Genomic DNA, 18297 nt, shown 5'->3' with positions numbered 1-18297 from the left:
TTTTTGTATAAAGCACAATTATTTCCAAATTCCTTTGATTCTTTTTACTCCTTTCATTATCACCCCACTACTTGGCTATTCGTTAAACTGAATTGTGGGTGTGGTGAGGGGTGTATTTATAAGCATTTTGAGGTTTGGGAAACTTTGCCCCTCCTGGTAGGAATGTATATCCCATACGTCACTAGCTCATGGACTTTTGCCAATATGAAAGAAATTAATTTATCAGGTAAATTCTTACATAAATTATGTTTTATGTGTTGTGGGGGTTTTTTTTGTGCACTGACTTAGCATGACAGTAACTGGGCTATTTACTATTATTTTTTTTTTTTTTCCTCAACTGCTCCTTGGTTTCTGAGTCCAACAGTCAAAATGTCTTATTACTAAAGGGCAATATATTTACATTATTTTTATGCAGTGAGTTATTATTTACTTTTATTGCACAAGGAAGTTTTCCCTTTTAATAGTTGTTGCCCAAGGTTGTCTGTCTCATATGTCTCGGACTTCATTCTACAAGGTCCCAGTTACATTGTCACCATACATTTTATTTACTGTTTTTACATGTATTTACAGTAAAATAAAATATGGTCTGTGTATTTGTTAATGGAGCATACTGTGTCTCTGTTTATTGTAGAGCATACTGCAATATGTCTCCACTACCTTACATTATTCTTTAGATCCAATGATAACTTTATTTAAAAATTTTGCAGGATTGTTACAAGTTCAGCTTTGCAATTCCTGACTGGATCACAGGCTTTCTAACAGTCTAATGCTGCTCTTGCCGCTAAAGGAATCTGTTCTCCCTTTGTTTTCTCAATACAAGGGAGCACTCCATATTTTGCTCCAGTTATAAAAGGTTTGTGTGCTCTGTGGTTATGGCGGCTATGCCTCCAAGTATGCGCAAAAGTTCTATGTCTGAAAGTCATCCTGAAGTTAAATTATCAGATTCTTCTGTATTTTCAGAGACCAGAACACCTTATGCCCTTATAGTTTTCAGACTCAGACACCTCAGGTTGTTTTCTGAAGGTGAGTTTTTATGATAATCAGGACATATAATCTACCTCTTTCATGTTTGAGCTTGAAAATCTTAGTTCTTTGCTTAAAGAGGATTTCTGTCCTTTAGGCATCCAAGACCACAAATCATCTGAGATAAAACCTTCCAAACAACTGGATTTGATTTTTAAAACTTCTGCTAAGTCACAAGAGTTTTTTTGTTTTTTTTTCCTGTTGCTGAGGCTCTAATTTTCATATTGTGAACGAAGCATGGTCTTTTTTTTAATGAGTCCTCTAAGTTTCATCTGAGGTTTCCTTTATGGGATTCTAATGTAGAACTTATTGAAACTTCCAATATTGAATGGTACTATTTAGTTTTAGCCAAACGCACTACTATTCCCTGAAACTATATATCCTTCAGGAACCAAATAGACATGAAATTGGTAACCTTTCATTGAAAGGCCTTTTTCAGCAAGCATTGCTTCTGTAACAGTTGTGTCTGCTCTTTGGTATGACAGTTTGAGCAAATCTCAGAACACTGTAGATAAGGATTTTCAAAATTGTGTGAAACTTCTAAAGTCCACTAATGTACTTATTTGTGGTCCCATTTTTGACATATTTCAATTTTATTCTAAGTGTAAAACTTTATCAGTGCTGATGAGCACAGAGAATCCAAAGATATAATTATCTTCTTTTCAAGGAAGAATTTATTTGCACCTGGTCTTGACGTTATCTTTTTCACTGTGCCTGGAGGAAAATGAGCTTTTCTCCCTAAGGACAAGAAGTCTAAGAGAAAAAAAAAACCCAGAACAAATAGTCCAGAAGAGCACGGAGAGTTTGGATTCCTCAGGAGGTGAGGTTACCAATAATTATCTTGGTCTCAATCTTTAGGTCCCTTCGGAGCTGCCCTCTTCTGAAAGGAGAAATGTATCTGAGTTTTCATTCAATGTTACAGTTGCAACTTTTATCTGCCATCAAGGGGGACCTTACAGTTCCTTAGCAATGAAGTCCCAAGGTATTTTGATTGTACGCAGAAAAATATTTCTACATTTCGCATCCCAGGCAGTAAATCTGTGAAGCAGATTTCCTTAGTAGGTGATCCCTTCACAGGAATGTTTTTTTCCTTCAAGCAGTTTTCTACTAGATTGTGGAACAATTAGGTGTCCCATAGATAGACCTGATGACTTCTGTTTCCAATAGACATATTTTGAATTGAATAGAGCATTCTTCATTAATCTGACTGCTCCACTCCTGCCTTGAAGAACTTGGTTTGCGAATATGATTCAGATGTCAACCTTTCTCCAATCATCAAGCTCTCTCATCTTGATGGATTAGAGATTGAATATGTATTTTTTATAACAAAGAGTTTTCTTTCATGCTGTATTGAACACATTTCCAGCCATAAAGCCTGTTAAAAGTAAAAATGTCTCAAATTATTTGAAAAGTTATTTCTCTCCTGCTGTGAAAACCAGGGTTTTAGCTGGCAGTCCAATAATTCTTATTTTTGCAAGTTGGTTCAGGTAATGACTTATCTGCTAACCCTTTGAAGAGTCTTATTTTGTCTTTTTCTGTTTTATACTACAGGAAAATTGCTTAGTGTCTTGACATCAAGGCTTTGTTCAGGCTAATCGGGCTATATCCAGTGTCTAAACCATTTTTTCCTCTTTGTAAAATACATTTTTATTTTTGTTTTTAAATCTTTACAAGTTTCTCTTTTTAAACCTGCATGCTTTGGGCATTTAGCTTCTGTTTTGAAATTTGTTTTTAGCAATATCAATATATCGGAAGACTCTATTTTTTTTCACTCTTTCACTCTTTCTTGCAAGCTATCAAGATAAGACAGTTTAAAAGACTCAACATGATTTTTTTTACCTAAAGTTTTTTTTCAGATAATATCAATCATTAGATAATTGCCCATATCCTGGTCTTTATCCAAATAATTAATTTGAAGGTCTCTTGCTTAATTTAGATATTGTTAGAGCATTGGAATTCTACTTTCAAATTACAAATGTTTTTAGATGATCCTTTAATTTGTTTGTCCTTTTTGGTCTTCTTTTGGCTAAATCTCTTGATTATCAAGGTTTACTTGGAGGCGGGATAGTCTTTTTTTTTTTTTTTTAAAGTGCATTATTGCCCATTTTTCTAGATCAGTTTCCTTTTTTGAATTTTCAAGAATGGGTCTTATATTCAATAAATTTACTAGGCAGCAACATACTTTCTCTAAATTCTACCACTTTGATGTGTGTGGTAGGAAAGTCCTTCAGACAGCAGTGTCTGGTAATTAGGTGCGTCTAAAAATATTTTGTCCCTGCTCAATTACTTGTCTACTCCACAGCTTGGCTATTAGTGCCCAGGAGTAATGGCTTTTGGCTTTCACCACCTTGTTGAGAGTCCACTAGACCCGCCCATTTTAATTTTTTACTTCTATTTTGTTTTCTGGTGACGCTTCTAGCACCTAATTTTCCCTACTTTGTCCTTTCCTAACTATCTACTTGTCCTTCTTGACTATACGTCAGACTGGAATACTAAAGAGGTGGGAGAGATTAAGTGCCCTTAAAACTTTGGAAAACTTCCTACTGCTAGTGGTTAGGAGTAATGGCTCGTTGACTCTTACCACCATTCAAGAAATTAATTTATCAGGTTAGCATACATTTTTTAATTTTTTTTTACCTCTGTATAATATAAAAATAAATGGAAAACTGAAATATTATATAAGCTGCTTTTTAATTATCCATTTGAAACGGCATTTAAGAACAGTTTTTGTTTTCCAGGGAAGGAATATGGCAAAGCAGATGCACGGTGGCTGCATTCTGATCCAACCATTGTGTCTCTCGAAATCCTTACGGTTGTTTTGGATGGCTTGTTAGCTTTGTTACTAATCTATGCTATAATTAAGGACAAATATTACAGGTGAGATGTTCTTGATAATTACCTAAGAAGAAAAACTTTGTTCTAGAAATATTTAATATTTCTTATCCTAATCAAGTTCCCACAGTCTGCCCATAAAACTCTGCATAAGTATTAGTCAATTTATTAAAACGTATAAAAAGACCAACACGAGGAATTACTGAGACAGTGTCATCAGATACAATAGGTCAATGCTAAGGAAGAACACTTGTACTTCACAGATCCCTGCAAACCTAATTCAGCATATAGAGAGACTAATAAAGGTCCCACCCACTTGTGTAGCACAAAGTCCGCTAAGTAAAAACATCCAACGTACGTTTCACCAAATTAGTGGCTTTTTAAAATATGTTTTGGATCTTCTTTCCAGTTCCCTTTATAATCTGGAGTCTGTTCCTATTGGCTGTTCAGTTTCCCTTCTTTAACACTTTTCATCCCAGCAGTTCCCGCATAAAATCTTCTGAAAGGGTGTCCATCACAATTATTTCAATAATCTTAAAAGTTAAATTCCAAGGAAAATATTTTAAAGAATTCCATATCAGAAATATAAGTTTATACATTCACTTAAAGGGACATAAAACCCAAAAAGTTTTCTTTCATGACTTAGATAGAGAATAACATTTTAAACCACTTTCTTTGTAATGACACAGTGAGTCCACGGATAATCAGTAATTACTATTGGGAATATCACTCCTGGCCAGCAGAAAAAGGAAAAGAGCACCACAGCAAAGCTGTTAAGTATCATTTCCCTTCCCACAACCCCCAGTCATTCTGTTTGCCTGCGTTGCAAGGAGGTGGTAAAGTTTAGGTGTCTGATAGAAATTTCTTCAATCAAGAATTTTTTATTTTAAAGCAGAGCAGGTTGACTCTGATCTTTCCTGGGGTTTAGCCGTAGTCCACTTCAGTCTCTTCAGTAGAGCAGTGGTGGCTTTTAAGCAATTGGGAACTTGGGAGGTATAATCCTCACTGCGCTTCCCAAACAGTTGTTGCTGCCCTGTCTTGAAAGCCTGAGTAGGATTATTCAGTCTTTCTTTGCTCTTCACAGGTCCACATGAGGAGGTGTGCCTCTCAAACCAAGTGAGCTGCCCTGCTGCTGGGCAGTGTTGAATTCAGGTAAGTGCCTAATTTTATTTTCTTGGAGGAGAATATGGCACTTTTACAGTTCAATCTGTATGGGACTTTTTATATTTACAATCCTATTAGGCTAAATGGGATTAAGGTAGGCAGCTATGCAGGCACTGGGGGCTTGAGGAGCAATAGCATATTTACTAGTATTGCTGCGGTTATGTGAGTTGTAACTCGTTATAAGAGGCTCAGCTCCGGATTAATTCCGGACTTGGTGGTATGTGTGTTGTATGCTGTGACGGCTACAGGGAGGCTAATTGCGACCAGGAGTTCAGTTTAGTCACGCCCACGATTAGGAGGGCGGGCTTTTCTGTGCCAGATGTGCAATCCTTCTGTCAGGCCTGTGTTCAAATCTGTTACTCCTCCCTGGAGTCTTAACCTTGTTCTTAAAGTTCTTCAGCAGGCTCTGTTTCAGCCTATTCATTTCTTAGATATTAAAATGTTATCTTGGAAAGTTTTGTTTCTTGTTGCAATTTCCTCTGCTCATAAAGTCTCTGAACTCTCGGCGTTGCAGTGCGAATCCCCTTACCTTATTTTTCATTCAGATAAGGTAGTTCTGCGTACTAAGTTGGGTTTCCTTCCTAAAGTGGTTTTGGTTAGGAACATTAATCAAGAAATCGTCGTTCCTTCCCTGTGTCCTATCCCTTCTTTTCATAAAGAGCGTTTACTGCACAACCTAGATGTGGTGCGTGCGTTTATATACTATTTACAGGCGACTAAGGATTTTCGCCAGTCTTCTGCCTTGTTTGTCGCTTTCTCTGGGAAACGCAAGGGTCAGAAAGCTACGGCTACTTCTTTCTTTGTGGCTGAGGAGTATAATTTGTTTGGCCTATGAAACTGCTGGACAGCAGCCTCCTGAGAGAATCACAGGTCATTCCACGAGGGCTTTTTCCTCCTCCTAGGCATTCAAAAATGAAGCTACAGTGGAACAGATTTGCAAGGCTGCAACTTGGTCCTCTCTACACACTTTTTCAAAATTCGATACTTTTGCCTCGGCTGAGGCTTCTTTTGGGAGAAAGGTTCTTCAAGCGGTGGTGCCTTGTTTTTAGGTTCCCTGTCTTGTCCCTCCCTTATCTGTGTCCTCTAGCTTGGGTATTGATTCCCAATAGTAATTAGATGATCTGTGGACTCACTGTGTTATTAGAATGAAAACGAAATTTATGCTTACCTGATAAATTTATTTCTTGACACAGTGAGTCCACGGCCTGCCCTGTATTTTTCAGACAGGTTGTTTTGTTGTGTAAATCTCAGGCACCTCTGCACCTTGTGTTTGTTTTCTTTCTCTCCTTTTTCCTTCAGTCGAATGACTGGGGGTTGTGGGAAGGGAAGTGATACTTAACAGCTTTCCTGTGGTGCTCTTTGCCTCCTCCTGAACCCAATTGTTTTATTTTGTGATTCAGATACAGCATGCAATTTTAAGCAACTTTCAAATTTACTCCTATTATCAATTTTTCTTTGTTCTCTTGCTATCTTTATTTCATCTAAGTTGGGGGGTTTTTGTTCAGAACTCTGGACAGCACTTTTTTATTGGTGGATTTATCCACCAATCAGCAAGAACAACCCAGGTTGTTCACCAAAAATGGGGCGGCATCTAAACTTACATTCTTGCATTTCAAATAAAGATACCAAGAGAATTAAGAAAATTTGATAATAGGAGTAAATTAGAAAGTTGCTTAAAATTGCATGCTCTATCTGAATCAGGAAAGAAAACATTTGGGTTCAGTGCCCCTTTAATATCATCCTAAAAAATACCTAAGCTGTGGATGTTATTATAAAAATGTCTTCTGAATATTAAAATGAACCAATAATATATTAGTATAATACCCTCAGAGAGAGATTAAATAGGTAAAACTAACCGCAATAAATCAGTTTACACTAATATATATATATTTTTAAATCTAATCACACAAATTCCATAATTGTTTATTAAGGCCTTTAGGAAATAGTGTCTAAATAATCCACTTAATTTTACTTCTATCAAAAAGACTAGCAGTATTGCCATCTCTCCATTGTGGCTGTACTCTTAATCCCCATATACATATGGTGAGCCAATTAAGAGGCATATATATGTACCCACCAATCATCAGTTTACTCCCAGAAGTACATTGCTGCTACTGAGCCTACCTAGGTTTCTTTCATGTAATTGGCAAGAGTCCATGAGCTAGTGACGTATGGGATATACAATCCTACCAGGAGGGGCAAAGTTTCACAAACCTCAAAATGCCTATAAATACACCCCTCACCACACCCACAATTCAGTTTTACAAACTTTGCCTCTTATGGAGGTGGTGAAGTAAGTTTGTGCTAAGATTTCTACGTTGATATGCGCTTCTCAGCATTGTTGAAGCCCGATTCCTCTCAGAGTACAGCGAATGTCAGAGGGACGTGAAAGGAGTATCACTTATTGAATACGATGATTTCCCTAACGGGGGTCTATTTCATAGGTTCTCTGTTATCGGTCGTAGAGATTCATCTCCTACCTCCCTTTTCAGATCGAACATTATACTCTCAATTTACCATTACCTCTACTGATAACTGTTTTAGTACTGGTTTGGCTATCTGCTATATGTGGATGGGTGTCTTTTGGTAAATATGTTTCTCCTACATTGGTGTGTCCGGTCCACGGCTTCATCCTTGTGGGAATATTCTCTTCCCTAACAGGAAATGGCAAAGAGAGCACAGCAAAAGCTGTCCATATAGCCCCCCCTCTGGCTCCGCCCCCCCAGTCATTCTCTTTGCCGCTCTGAACAAGTAGCATCTCCACGGGGATGGTAAAGAGTTTGTGGTGTTATTTGTAGTTTTATTTCTTCTATCAAGAGTTTGTTATTTTAAAATAGTGCCGGTTTGTACTATTTACTCTACAACAGAAAGCGATGAAGAGTTCTGTTAAAAGAGGAGTATGATTTTAGCAACAGTAACTAAAATCCATTGCTGTTCCCACGCAGGACTGTTGAAACCAGAGAACTTCAGTTGGGGGGAACAGTTTGCAGACTTTTCTGCTGCAGGTATGACTAGTCTCTTTTCTAACAAGACATAGTAATTCTAGAAGACTGTCATTTTCCCTTATGGGATCGGTAAGCCATTTTCTTAAACTCATAACAGAATGAAGGCTTATAAATGGGCTATATACTGGTGACACTATTGTGGGCTAAATCGATTGATTTATATAATATTTATATGACTTTTGGAGTGTTTTGCGACTTGGAAACACTTTTGGGAACGTTTTTATTACGCCTGGCAGTTGTTTAGACACCTAATCTAGTCAGGAAGGCCCCTTCACTCTGGTATGCAGAGGGAGGAGGCCTCATTTTCGCGCCTCAGTTGCGCAGTTACTTCTGGAAGCAGTGCATGCAGCTTCACGTGAGAGGGTCCTGTGGCCATAAAAACGATTTCAAGAAGGCTATTTCTGTGGTGAATAACCCCCAAGGAAGGTAAAAGCCGCAGCAAAGGCTGTGGCAGGGACTGTAGTGGGTTTAAACTGGTAAATTAAACAATTAGCTCCGTTTTGCTCATTTAAGGGGTGTGCAATACTTTCAAAGCATTAAGACACTAGGGTGCAAATTTTGTAAAGATCGGATATTTCCTTCATAGTTTTTCAAACATTCAGAAATAAAGTGTACTCTTTTTATTATTTAAAGAGACAGTAACGGTTTTGTTTAAAAACGGTTTTATTGCATTAATAGCCTGCTTAAGTCTGTCTAACATGTCTATACCTTCAGATAGCATATGTTCTGTGTGTATGGAGGCCAGGGTGGTTCCCCATTTAAATGTATGTGAAAATTGTGCCATGGCGTCCAAACAAAGTAAGGACAGTTCTGTCACATTTAATAAGGTTGCCCAAGATGATTCTTCAAATGAAGGTAGTGGGGATAGTTCATCATCCTCTCCTTCTGTGTCAACACCAGTTATGCCCGCGCAGGCGACACCTAGTACATCTAGCGCGCCAATGCTTGTTACTATGCAGCAATTAACTGCAGTAATGGATAATTCTATAGCAAATCTTTTATCCAAACTGCCAGCATTTCCCAGAAAGCGTGATTGCTCAGTTTTAAATACAGAGGATGAGCAAGTGGGCGCTGACGATAATTTATCTGTTATACCCTCACACCAGTCTGAATTGGCAGTGAGGGAGGGTCTGTCTGAGGGAGAAATTTTTGATTCAGGAAAAGTTTCTCAGCAGGCAGAACCTGATATCGTGGCGTTTAAATTTAAGTTAGAACATCTCCGCGCCCTGCTTAAGGAGGTGCTAACTACTCTTGATGATTGTGACTCTTTGGTGATTCCAGAGAAATTGTGCAAAATGGACAAATTCCTAGAGGTCCCTGTGCACGCTGATGCCTTTCCGATAACCAAGAGGGTGGCGGACATAGTGACCAAGGAGTGGGAGAAGCCAGGTATACCTTTTGTCCCACCTCCTATATTTAAGAAAATGTTCCCCATTATCGACCCCAGAAGGGACGCATGGTAAACAGTCCCTAAGGTTGAGGGGGCAGTTTCTACGTTGGCCAAGCGCACGACTATTCCCATTGAGGACAGTTGTGCTTTCAAAGATCCTATGGATAAAAAATTGGAAGGATTGCTTAAAAAGATATTTGTTCAGCAAGGTTTCCTTCTCCAACCAATTTTGTGCATTATTCCTGTCACAACAGCGGCGTCTTTTTGGTTCGAGGAACTAGAAAATTCGCTCCATAAGGAGACTCCATATGAGGAAGTCATGGACAGAATTCACGCACTAAAGTTGGCTAATTCCTTTATTTTAGATGCCGCTTTTTAATTGGCAAAATTAGCGGCGAAAAATTCAGGTTTTGCAATAGTGGCGCGCAGAGTGCTTTGGCTAAAATCTTGGTCGGCGGATGTGTCGTCCAAGACAAAACTGCTTAATATTCCTTTCAAAGGTAAGACCCTTTTCGGGCCAGAATTGAAGGAGATTATTTCAGACATCACTGGGGGGAAGGGCCATGCCCTCCCACAGGATAGGCCTTTCAAGGCTAAGAACAAATCTAATTTTCGTTCCTTTCGCAATTTCAGGAACGGACCGTCTCCTAACTCTGCAGCCTCTAGACAAGAGGGTAACGCTTCCCAGCCTAAACCAGCATGGAAACCAATGCAAGGCTGGAACAAGGGTAAACAGGCCAAGAAGCCTGCTGCTGCTACCAAGACAGCATGAAGGGGTAGCCCCCGATCCGGGACCGGAACTAGTAGGGGGCAGACTTTCTCTCTTTGCTCAGACTTGGGCAAGAGATGTTCCGGATCCCTGGGCACTAGAAATAGTCTCTCAGGGGTATCTTCTAGAATTCAAGGAACTTCCTCCAAGGGGAAGGTTCCACATGTCTCGCTTATCTTCAGACCAGATAAAGAGACAGGCATTCTTACATTGTGTAGGAGATCTTTGAAAGATGGGAGTGATACACCCAGTTCCAACAGCGGAACAAGGTCTGGGGTTTTACTCAAACCTCTTTGTAGTTCCCAAAAAAAGAGGGAACTTTCAGGCCAATTCTGGATTTAAAAATACTAAACAAATTCCTCAGAGTTCCATCGTTCAAAATGGAAACCATTCGAACGATTTTACCAACAATCCAGGAGGGTCAATACATGACTACCGTGGACTTAAAGGATGCGTACCTACATATTCCTATCCACAAAGATCATCATCAGTTCAGCATATACAAACAGAAAGTCCCAATATAGCGCTCAAACTAAACTGCAGATCCAGAATCCAGTGGATATATGAGGGCAGTGTATCAAATTGAAGTATGCACAGTACCTTAATCCTCCGGTGTTTGCAATTGCTGCATAGTCTCCCGGTCTCGGTCTGTCTTCCTTGTCTGAACCCTCCTGTAATCCTTCGTCACAACCAGGCGTGACCAATCTACTCGGCTCCTTCCTTAGCACAGCATCCAATTGTGGAGCTCCCCGCTAACCGCCAGCAGACCTCTGCAAGTCTGCATAAAATACTCAGCCAAAATTGAAAAAAGGCGAGTCGGGCCACAGGCTTAAGAACTTAAAAGGGTAATTTTATTGCCATACAAATTAAAATAGTGATATTCACAGCAAAAAACATAACAGGTCAGATTCAAATCATGGAGAATAAATTAGTGAAAGAGTATAGATTATGGTGGGACATTAGATCACTAGAAAAATATTTATCTCTGAATATGATCCCCAGAGGGCTGCGTCTAAAGAAACATCCAACTTTTCAAGTGGATATATCAGACAAAGAGTTTATGGTAGCCTGGAATAACATACTTTCAGAATGTTCACTTAAACTGATGCGCATCATAATCATACACAAAGAAAAACAACATGCACAATTGAAAGAAGAAATCTTAGAACTCCAACAAGAGCTCAATAAATTTATAGAGCACAAAGATTACATACAACTAGACAGCATTCTAGACAAAACGATTACAGAGGTAAAGACAGAAATTGACATAACTAAAAAAGGAAAATTTGAAAGGGATTCTTTGGACTATAAATTGAGTACAGTTTATAATTGGAAACAAGACAGAACAAGTAAGAGAACATCAAGATCAAGATCAAGGAGAAGAAATAGAAGACGAGTCACATTCTCGGACACAGATGGAGAATCAGGAGAAGATAGAGACTTTCAAACTAACTCTACCATACTCACAGAGGCATGCAGTAATCAGCAGAGAATATATGAGAGTCAACCTAATACACATAATACACACATAGAACCCAGTAATGCACCTAATGCAGCCTATAGTAACCAACATGTCACAGGTGCAATAGGAGGGATTCTAAGATCTAATGAGCCCCCAATAACACAAGCAAAGAACAAAAATAAATACCAATTGCAACCCACCTATGATAGCATTATAGAAACAGCCAATAAAGATAGGCAGGTTTTTCAAAGGGACCAGCCCAACCTAAAAGGAGGAGGGGGGGGGAAACGCAGGGACAAACAGGTACACACTGAGACCCCAAATAAAACAGAAGAACAAGTACAAGATTTAACTATCCTGAATCTTTCAAATACAGACCTAGATGAAGAGGAAGAAAAAGTATTGAAATATGGCCTAGGATTTGTTCCCTCTACCAATTTTAATCTCTTTGAGACATTACTAGATTTAAACAAATTTGTGAGAAATCTAACTGTCAAGAAATGCTTCAAAGAGAGTAGAATTGAAGAAAACACTTCTGATACATGTGAGGTAGGGTCTAATGTGTATGATAATGTTGAATTTAGTGAGGCTACTGATTATCTATCACTATTAGATTTAGAAATGGAGTCATCTCAAGGAGAAAATGTTAAAGTAAAATTTAAACTGACTTCAGTATTTTACCCTACAGGGAAAAGAGGAATCTATTTAGAATCCTTTCATAAACGTGTAGAGGCAGAACTACATAAACTGCAGGAATCTGTTGTAACGGAACATGAAAGATCAAACAACCTGACAAAATTAGAACAGGAAGCCATACAGAGGCTCAAGTCCAAACATGATATTGTGATTCGTAGAAGTGACAAAGGAGGCAACATTGTTGTCTTAGACAAACAGGATTACATCCTAGAAGCAGAAAGGCAATTAAGTCAGAGGTATATGAGAAAGTAAGTTTTGACCCTACTAGTGCATTCCAGCTAAGCTTAAGACAGATCCTTGATGATGGGAATGAATTAGGCATTATGGATGACGATACTAAGGCATATTTATGGGTTAAAAACCCCAGAATTCCTATATTCCACCATCTCCCCAAGACACACAAGGGTCTTGACAATGTCCAGGGACGCCCTATTGTCTCTGGCATTGGATCCTTGTTGGAACCCTTGGGAAGATGAATGGAAGGTATTCTACAGCCTCTCGTTAAAATTCTTCCCTCTTTCCTTAAGGATACAAAGCATTTACTGGTCCTGACAAAAGACATTAATTGGAAACCAGAATTCTCATGGTTGACTATTGATGTAGTTAGCCTATACTCAACCATACCATTAGACAAAGGTATGGTTGCTGTGGCATACTTCCTGGATAAATATACAGGTTACAGTAATACAGATAAAGACTTCATACTAAGAGTTCTTTTTTTCTTGTTAACGCACAATTATTTCTCCTTTGGTGTCAGCTTCTACTTGCAAAAAAGAGGTACAGCGATGGGGGCCACTTTTGCCCCCTCATTTGCAAACTTATATATGGGGTGGTGGGAGCTATCCCATATATATGGAGAGAGCTGCAGCCAGAGGAGAAATATTGTGATGTACCGGAGATTCATAGATGATCTCCTCCTAATATGGCGGGGATCGTCTGAGGAAGGCATCAAATTTGTGGAAAGCCTCAATGACAACGATGTTGGTCTGAGCTTTACAAGTAATGCAAGTAAAACAAGTATTGAATATTTGGACCTTACACTCTCTAGTGAAGGTAGTAAAGTAGTCACTAAACTACATAGGAAACAGATTGCAGGTAATGGCATTTTGCATGCTAAAAGTATGCACCCTAAACACACAAGCTTTGGCATACTTAAAGGAGAATTCATTCGTTTGATATTGAAGAGCAATTCCTTCGTAGAGTATCATAACATGGCCAGGGACTTCAAAGAGAGGTTTTTACAGAGAGGATTCTCTAGGAAGCTAATCACTAAAGCATACAATATAGTATCTAAAATGGATAGAGATCAAATGCTCAATACGAATAGAGCGCACAAAGACAAAAAGATGATCAACGTACCAATGTTTGTAACAAATTATAGCAAGCAATTTGATCAGATTGCAAACATTCATGAATGCCTACCGATCCTTAAAGGAGATGGAGATCTCTATGAGATAGTACAAAAAGGATGTAAATGCATCCCAAGAAAAAACAAAACCCTGGGGAACATTTTGGCCCCAAGTGAAATTAAAATAAATCCACAAAGACCCACAAGCTGGCTGGAATGCAAGGGCCACTATAGATGTGGTGCTGCGAGATGCAAAGCTTGCTCCTACACCCGAACTGGTAAAACTTTTCAATCAACATACACACAAAGGGTGTTTACTATGGATGCATGCACAAACTGTCGCAGCACACATGTAGTATACCTTGTAACATGCCAAGAATGTTTAAAACAGTATGTAGGTCTTACTACAAGGGAAGCTAGAGAGAGGATAAAGGAACATATCTATGATATCAAATCAGAAGATCCAGACTCACAAGTAGCGAGACACTTCAAATTTTGTCACAATAGTAGCACAAACAATCTATCGTGGCAAATTATTGAATGGGTTAAAGTCCCCAGTAGAGGGGGTGACAGAGACAAACTGCTTCGCATGCGCGAGGCATTTTGGATCTTCAAATTGGATACGAGGGCCCCTAGGGGCCTAAATATACATACTGACCTTATAAACTGCTGGAGATAATTCTCTCGGTATTAGCCGCAATGAAATATATTTCTATTTTTCTTAATTTATGATGCTAAACAAAATAGGCACTTTTTGGATATATGTGCTTACTCTGGTCTTGTATATACTGTCAAGTGGTCCCACTAATGTATAATAATATTTTAGAATCTTGCTTCATACCCCCTTTCCCTAGTTTCTGTCTTTTTCTTACAAACGCAATAGACATCAAGTTGAGAGAGATAATATGTTAAAACAACATCTAGCTTAAGCTCAACATAATTTTATAAATTAAAAAAAAACAAAAAAATGGAGTTAAGTTCCCTAAACACTGCCAAGTTATCATGAGGAAACCCAAACAGAACTAGTAGGGATTAAGCTAAGAAATATATAAATATAATAAGAAGTATTGAGATAATTTCTCTTTAAACTGTCATAATGTTAATTACAAAAAGTGACACTTCTTAGCTTTATAAACCCCCAGAAACTGGTTGTGGAACTCTAAGCAACGTTTGTGAACAATCTGTTACAAAATAGATTGAATATTGCTTTAACTGATAGATTGTTTATTTAACATGTTTACAATAACCTTATATTTCTATTGCCAAGCAACGTTCTGCAGAATCTTAATACCTATATAGTCTTTTTGCATTAGATTGCAGAACATGTATATATGTGTCAGCAGGTAATCAAAGAGTTAAACTTAGACACTGCACGTCACTATGATTTTGTAATTTAAGGAGACTGTGCATCTGAGACAGCACGGTCTATGATTAAGGCAGTGAGCTGAAACATGTCAGACCGCTGCTGTCTCAGATCTGACCTGTTATGTTTTTTGCTGTGAATATCACTATTTTAATTTGTATGGCAATAAAATTACCCTTTTAAGTTCTTAAGCCTGTGGCCCCGACTCGCCTTTTTTCAATTTTGGCTGAGGATCATCATCAGTTCCTAAGGTTCGTCTTTCTTGACAAACATTACCAGTTCGTGGCTCTTCCGTTCGGTTTAGCCACTGCTCCCAGAATTTTCACAAAGGTGCTAGGGTCCCTACTAGCGGTTCTAAGACCGAGGGGCATTGCGGTGGCACCTTACTTAGACGACATCCTAATCCAAGCGTTGTCCCTTTCCAGATCAAGGGCTCATACAGACATTGTATTAGCCTTTCTCAGGTCTCACGGGTGGAAGGTGAACGTAGAAAAGAGTTCCCTGTCCCCGTCTACAAGGGTTCCCTTTCTGGGAACAATAATAGATTCTGTAGAAATGAAGATCTTTCTGACAGAGGTCAGAAAATTAAAACTTCTAAACGCTTGTCAAGTTCTTCAATCTATTCCTCAGCCTTCCATAGCTCAGTGCATGGAGGTAATAGGACTAATGGTTGCAGCAATGGACGTGGTTCCTTTTGCTTGAATTCATCTAAGACCATTGCAACTGTGCATGCTCAAACAGTGGAATGGGGATTATGCAGACCTGTCTCCCCAGATTCAAGTAGACCAGGTAACCAGAGACTCGCTACGCTGGTGGTTGACTCAGGATCACCTGTCTCAGGGAATGAGTTTCCGCAGACCAGAGTGGGTCATCGTCACGACCGACGCCAGTCTCTTAGGCTGGGGCGCGGTCTGGGACTCCCTGAAAGCTCAGGGTCTATGGTCTCGGGAAGAGTCCCTTCTCCCGATAAATATTTTGGAACTGAGAGCGATATTCAATGCGCTCCTGGCCTGGCCTCACCTAGCGACGGCCAGATTCATAAGATTTCAGTCGGACAACATGACGACTGTAGCGTACATCATCAGGGGGGAACAAAGAGTTCCTTGGCGATGACAGTTGTATCCAAGATCATCAAATGGGCGGAGGATCACTCCTGCCACCTATCTGCAATCCACATCCCAGGAGTAGACAACTGGGAGGCGGATTATTTGAGTCGTCAGACTTTCCATCCGGGGGAGTGGGAACTCCACCCGGAGGTCTTTGCCCAGTTAACTCAACTATAGGGCACTCCGGATATGGATCTGATGGCGTCTCGTCAGAACTTCAAAGTTCCTCGATACGGGTCCAGATCCAGGGATCCCAGGGCGACACTAGTGGATGCATTAGTGGCGCCTTGGTCGTTCAATCTAGCTTATGTGTTTCCACCGTTCCCTCTCCTTCCCAGGCTGGTAGCCAGGATCAAACAGGAGAAGGCCTTGGTGATCCTAATAGCTCCTGCGTGGCCACGCAGGACTTGGTATGCAGACCTGGTGAATATGTCATTGGCTCCACCATAGAAGCTACCTTTGAGACAGGATCTTCTAGTACAAGGTCCATTCGAACATCCAAATCTAGTCTCTCTGCAACTGACTGCTTGGAAATTGAACGCTTGATTCTATCTAAGCGTGGGTTTTCAGATTCAGTTATACTCTGGTTCAAGCCAGAAAGCCTGTGACTAGGAAGATTTACCATAAGATATGGCACAAATATATCCGTTGGTGCGAATCCAAGGGTTTTTCTTGGAGTAAAATCAAAATTCCTAGGATTCTTTCCTTTCTCCAAGAGGGTTTGGAGAAAGGTCTTTCAGCTAGTTCTCTAAAGGGACAGATATCTGCTCTGTCTGTCCTGTTGCACAAACGTCTGGCAGCCGTGCCAGATGTACAAGCGTTTGTACAGGCCTTAGTCAGAATCAAGCCTGTTTACAGACCTATGACTCCTCCATGGAGTCTAAACTTAGTTCTTTCAGTTCTTCAAGGTGTTCAGTTTGAACCTTTGCATTCCATAGATATTAAGTTACTATCTTGGAAAGTTCTGTTTTTAGTTGCTATTTCTTCTGCCAGAAGAGTTTCTGAATTATCTGCTTTGCAGTGTACTTCTCCCTATCTGGTATTTCATGCAGATAAGGTAGTTTTACGTACCAAACCTGGTTTTCTTCCAAAAGTAGTTTCCAACAGGAATATTAACCAGGAAATAGTTGTTCCTTCTCTATGTCCGAATCCAGTTTCAAAGAAGGAACGTTTGTTACACAACATAGATGTGGTCCGTGCTTTAAAATTCTATTTAGAAGCAACAAAGGATTTCAGACAAACATCATCTTTGTTTGTCGTTTATTCTGGTAAGAGGAGAGGGCAGAAAGCTACTGCTACCTCTCTTTCTTTTTGGCTAAAAAGCATCATCAGATTGGCTTATGAGACTGCCGGACGGCAGCCTCCTGAACGAATTACAGCTCACTCTACTAGAGCTGTGGCTTCCATATGGGCCTTCAAGAACGAGGCTTCTGTTGATCAGATCTGTAAGGCAGCGACTTGGTCTTCTCTGCATACTTTTGCCAAATTTTACAAATTCGATACTTATGCTTCTTCGGAGGCTGTTTTTGGGAGAAAGGTTTTGCAAGCCGTGGTGCCTTCCGTTTAGGTAACCTGACTTGCTCCCTCCCTTCATCCGTGTCCTAAAGCTTTGGTATTGGTTCCCACAAGTAAGGATGAAGCCGTGGACCGGACACACCAATGTAGGAGAAAACAGAATTTATGCTTACCTGATAAATTTCTTTCTCCTACGGTGTGTCCAGTCCACGGCCCTCCCTGGCTTTTAGTCAGGTTTGAAAATTTTTATTACATACACTACAGTCACCACGGCACCCTATATTTTCACCTTTTTCTCCTAACCGTCGGTCGAATGACTGGGGGGCGGAGCTAGAGGGGGGGGCTATATGGACAGCTTTTGCTGTGCTCTCTTTGCCATTTCCTGTTAGGGAAGAGAATATTCCCACAAGTAAGGATGAAGCCGTGGACCGGACACACCGTAGGAGAAAGAAATTTATCAGGTAAGCATAAATTTTGTTTTTTTATTACTTAAGACACCTTAGCTATGGTTTGGCACTTTATGCATTTATATAAAGTTCTAAATATATGTATTGTACTTATATTTGCCATGAGTCAGGTTCATGTATTTCCTTCTGCAGACTGTCAGTTTCATATTTGGGGAAT

The 18297-nt window shown here is 39.6% G+C and overlaps 1 protein-coding gene across 1 annotated transcript in view; it reads left to right on the top strand.

Annotated features, from left to right (window-relative positions):
• Positions 1–18297, top strand: part of EBPL (EBP like) — a 182315-nt gene that overhangs the window by 86661 nt on the left and 77357 nt on the right. Inside the window, exon 3 of the mRNA XM_053708372.1 lies at positions 3762–3900. Within this exon, the coding sequence (XP_053564347.1) occupies positions 3762–3900 (139 nt within the window). The remainder of the gene's footprint in view (positions 1–3761; positions 3901–18297) is intronic.

The sequence above is a fragment of the Bombina bombina genome, chromosome 3 (assembly GCF_027579735.1).
Source record: "Bombina bombina isolate aBomBom1 chromosome 3, aBomBom1.pri, whole genome shotgun sequence".
Classification (NCBI taxonomy): domain Eukaryota; kingdom Metazoa; phylum Chordata; class Amphibia; order Anura; family Bombinatoridae; genus Bombina; species Bombina bombina.
Note: the sequence above shows the minus strand (reverse complement) of the source record. Positions and strands in the feature narration are given on the sequence as shown.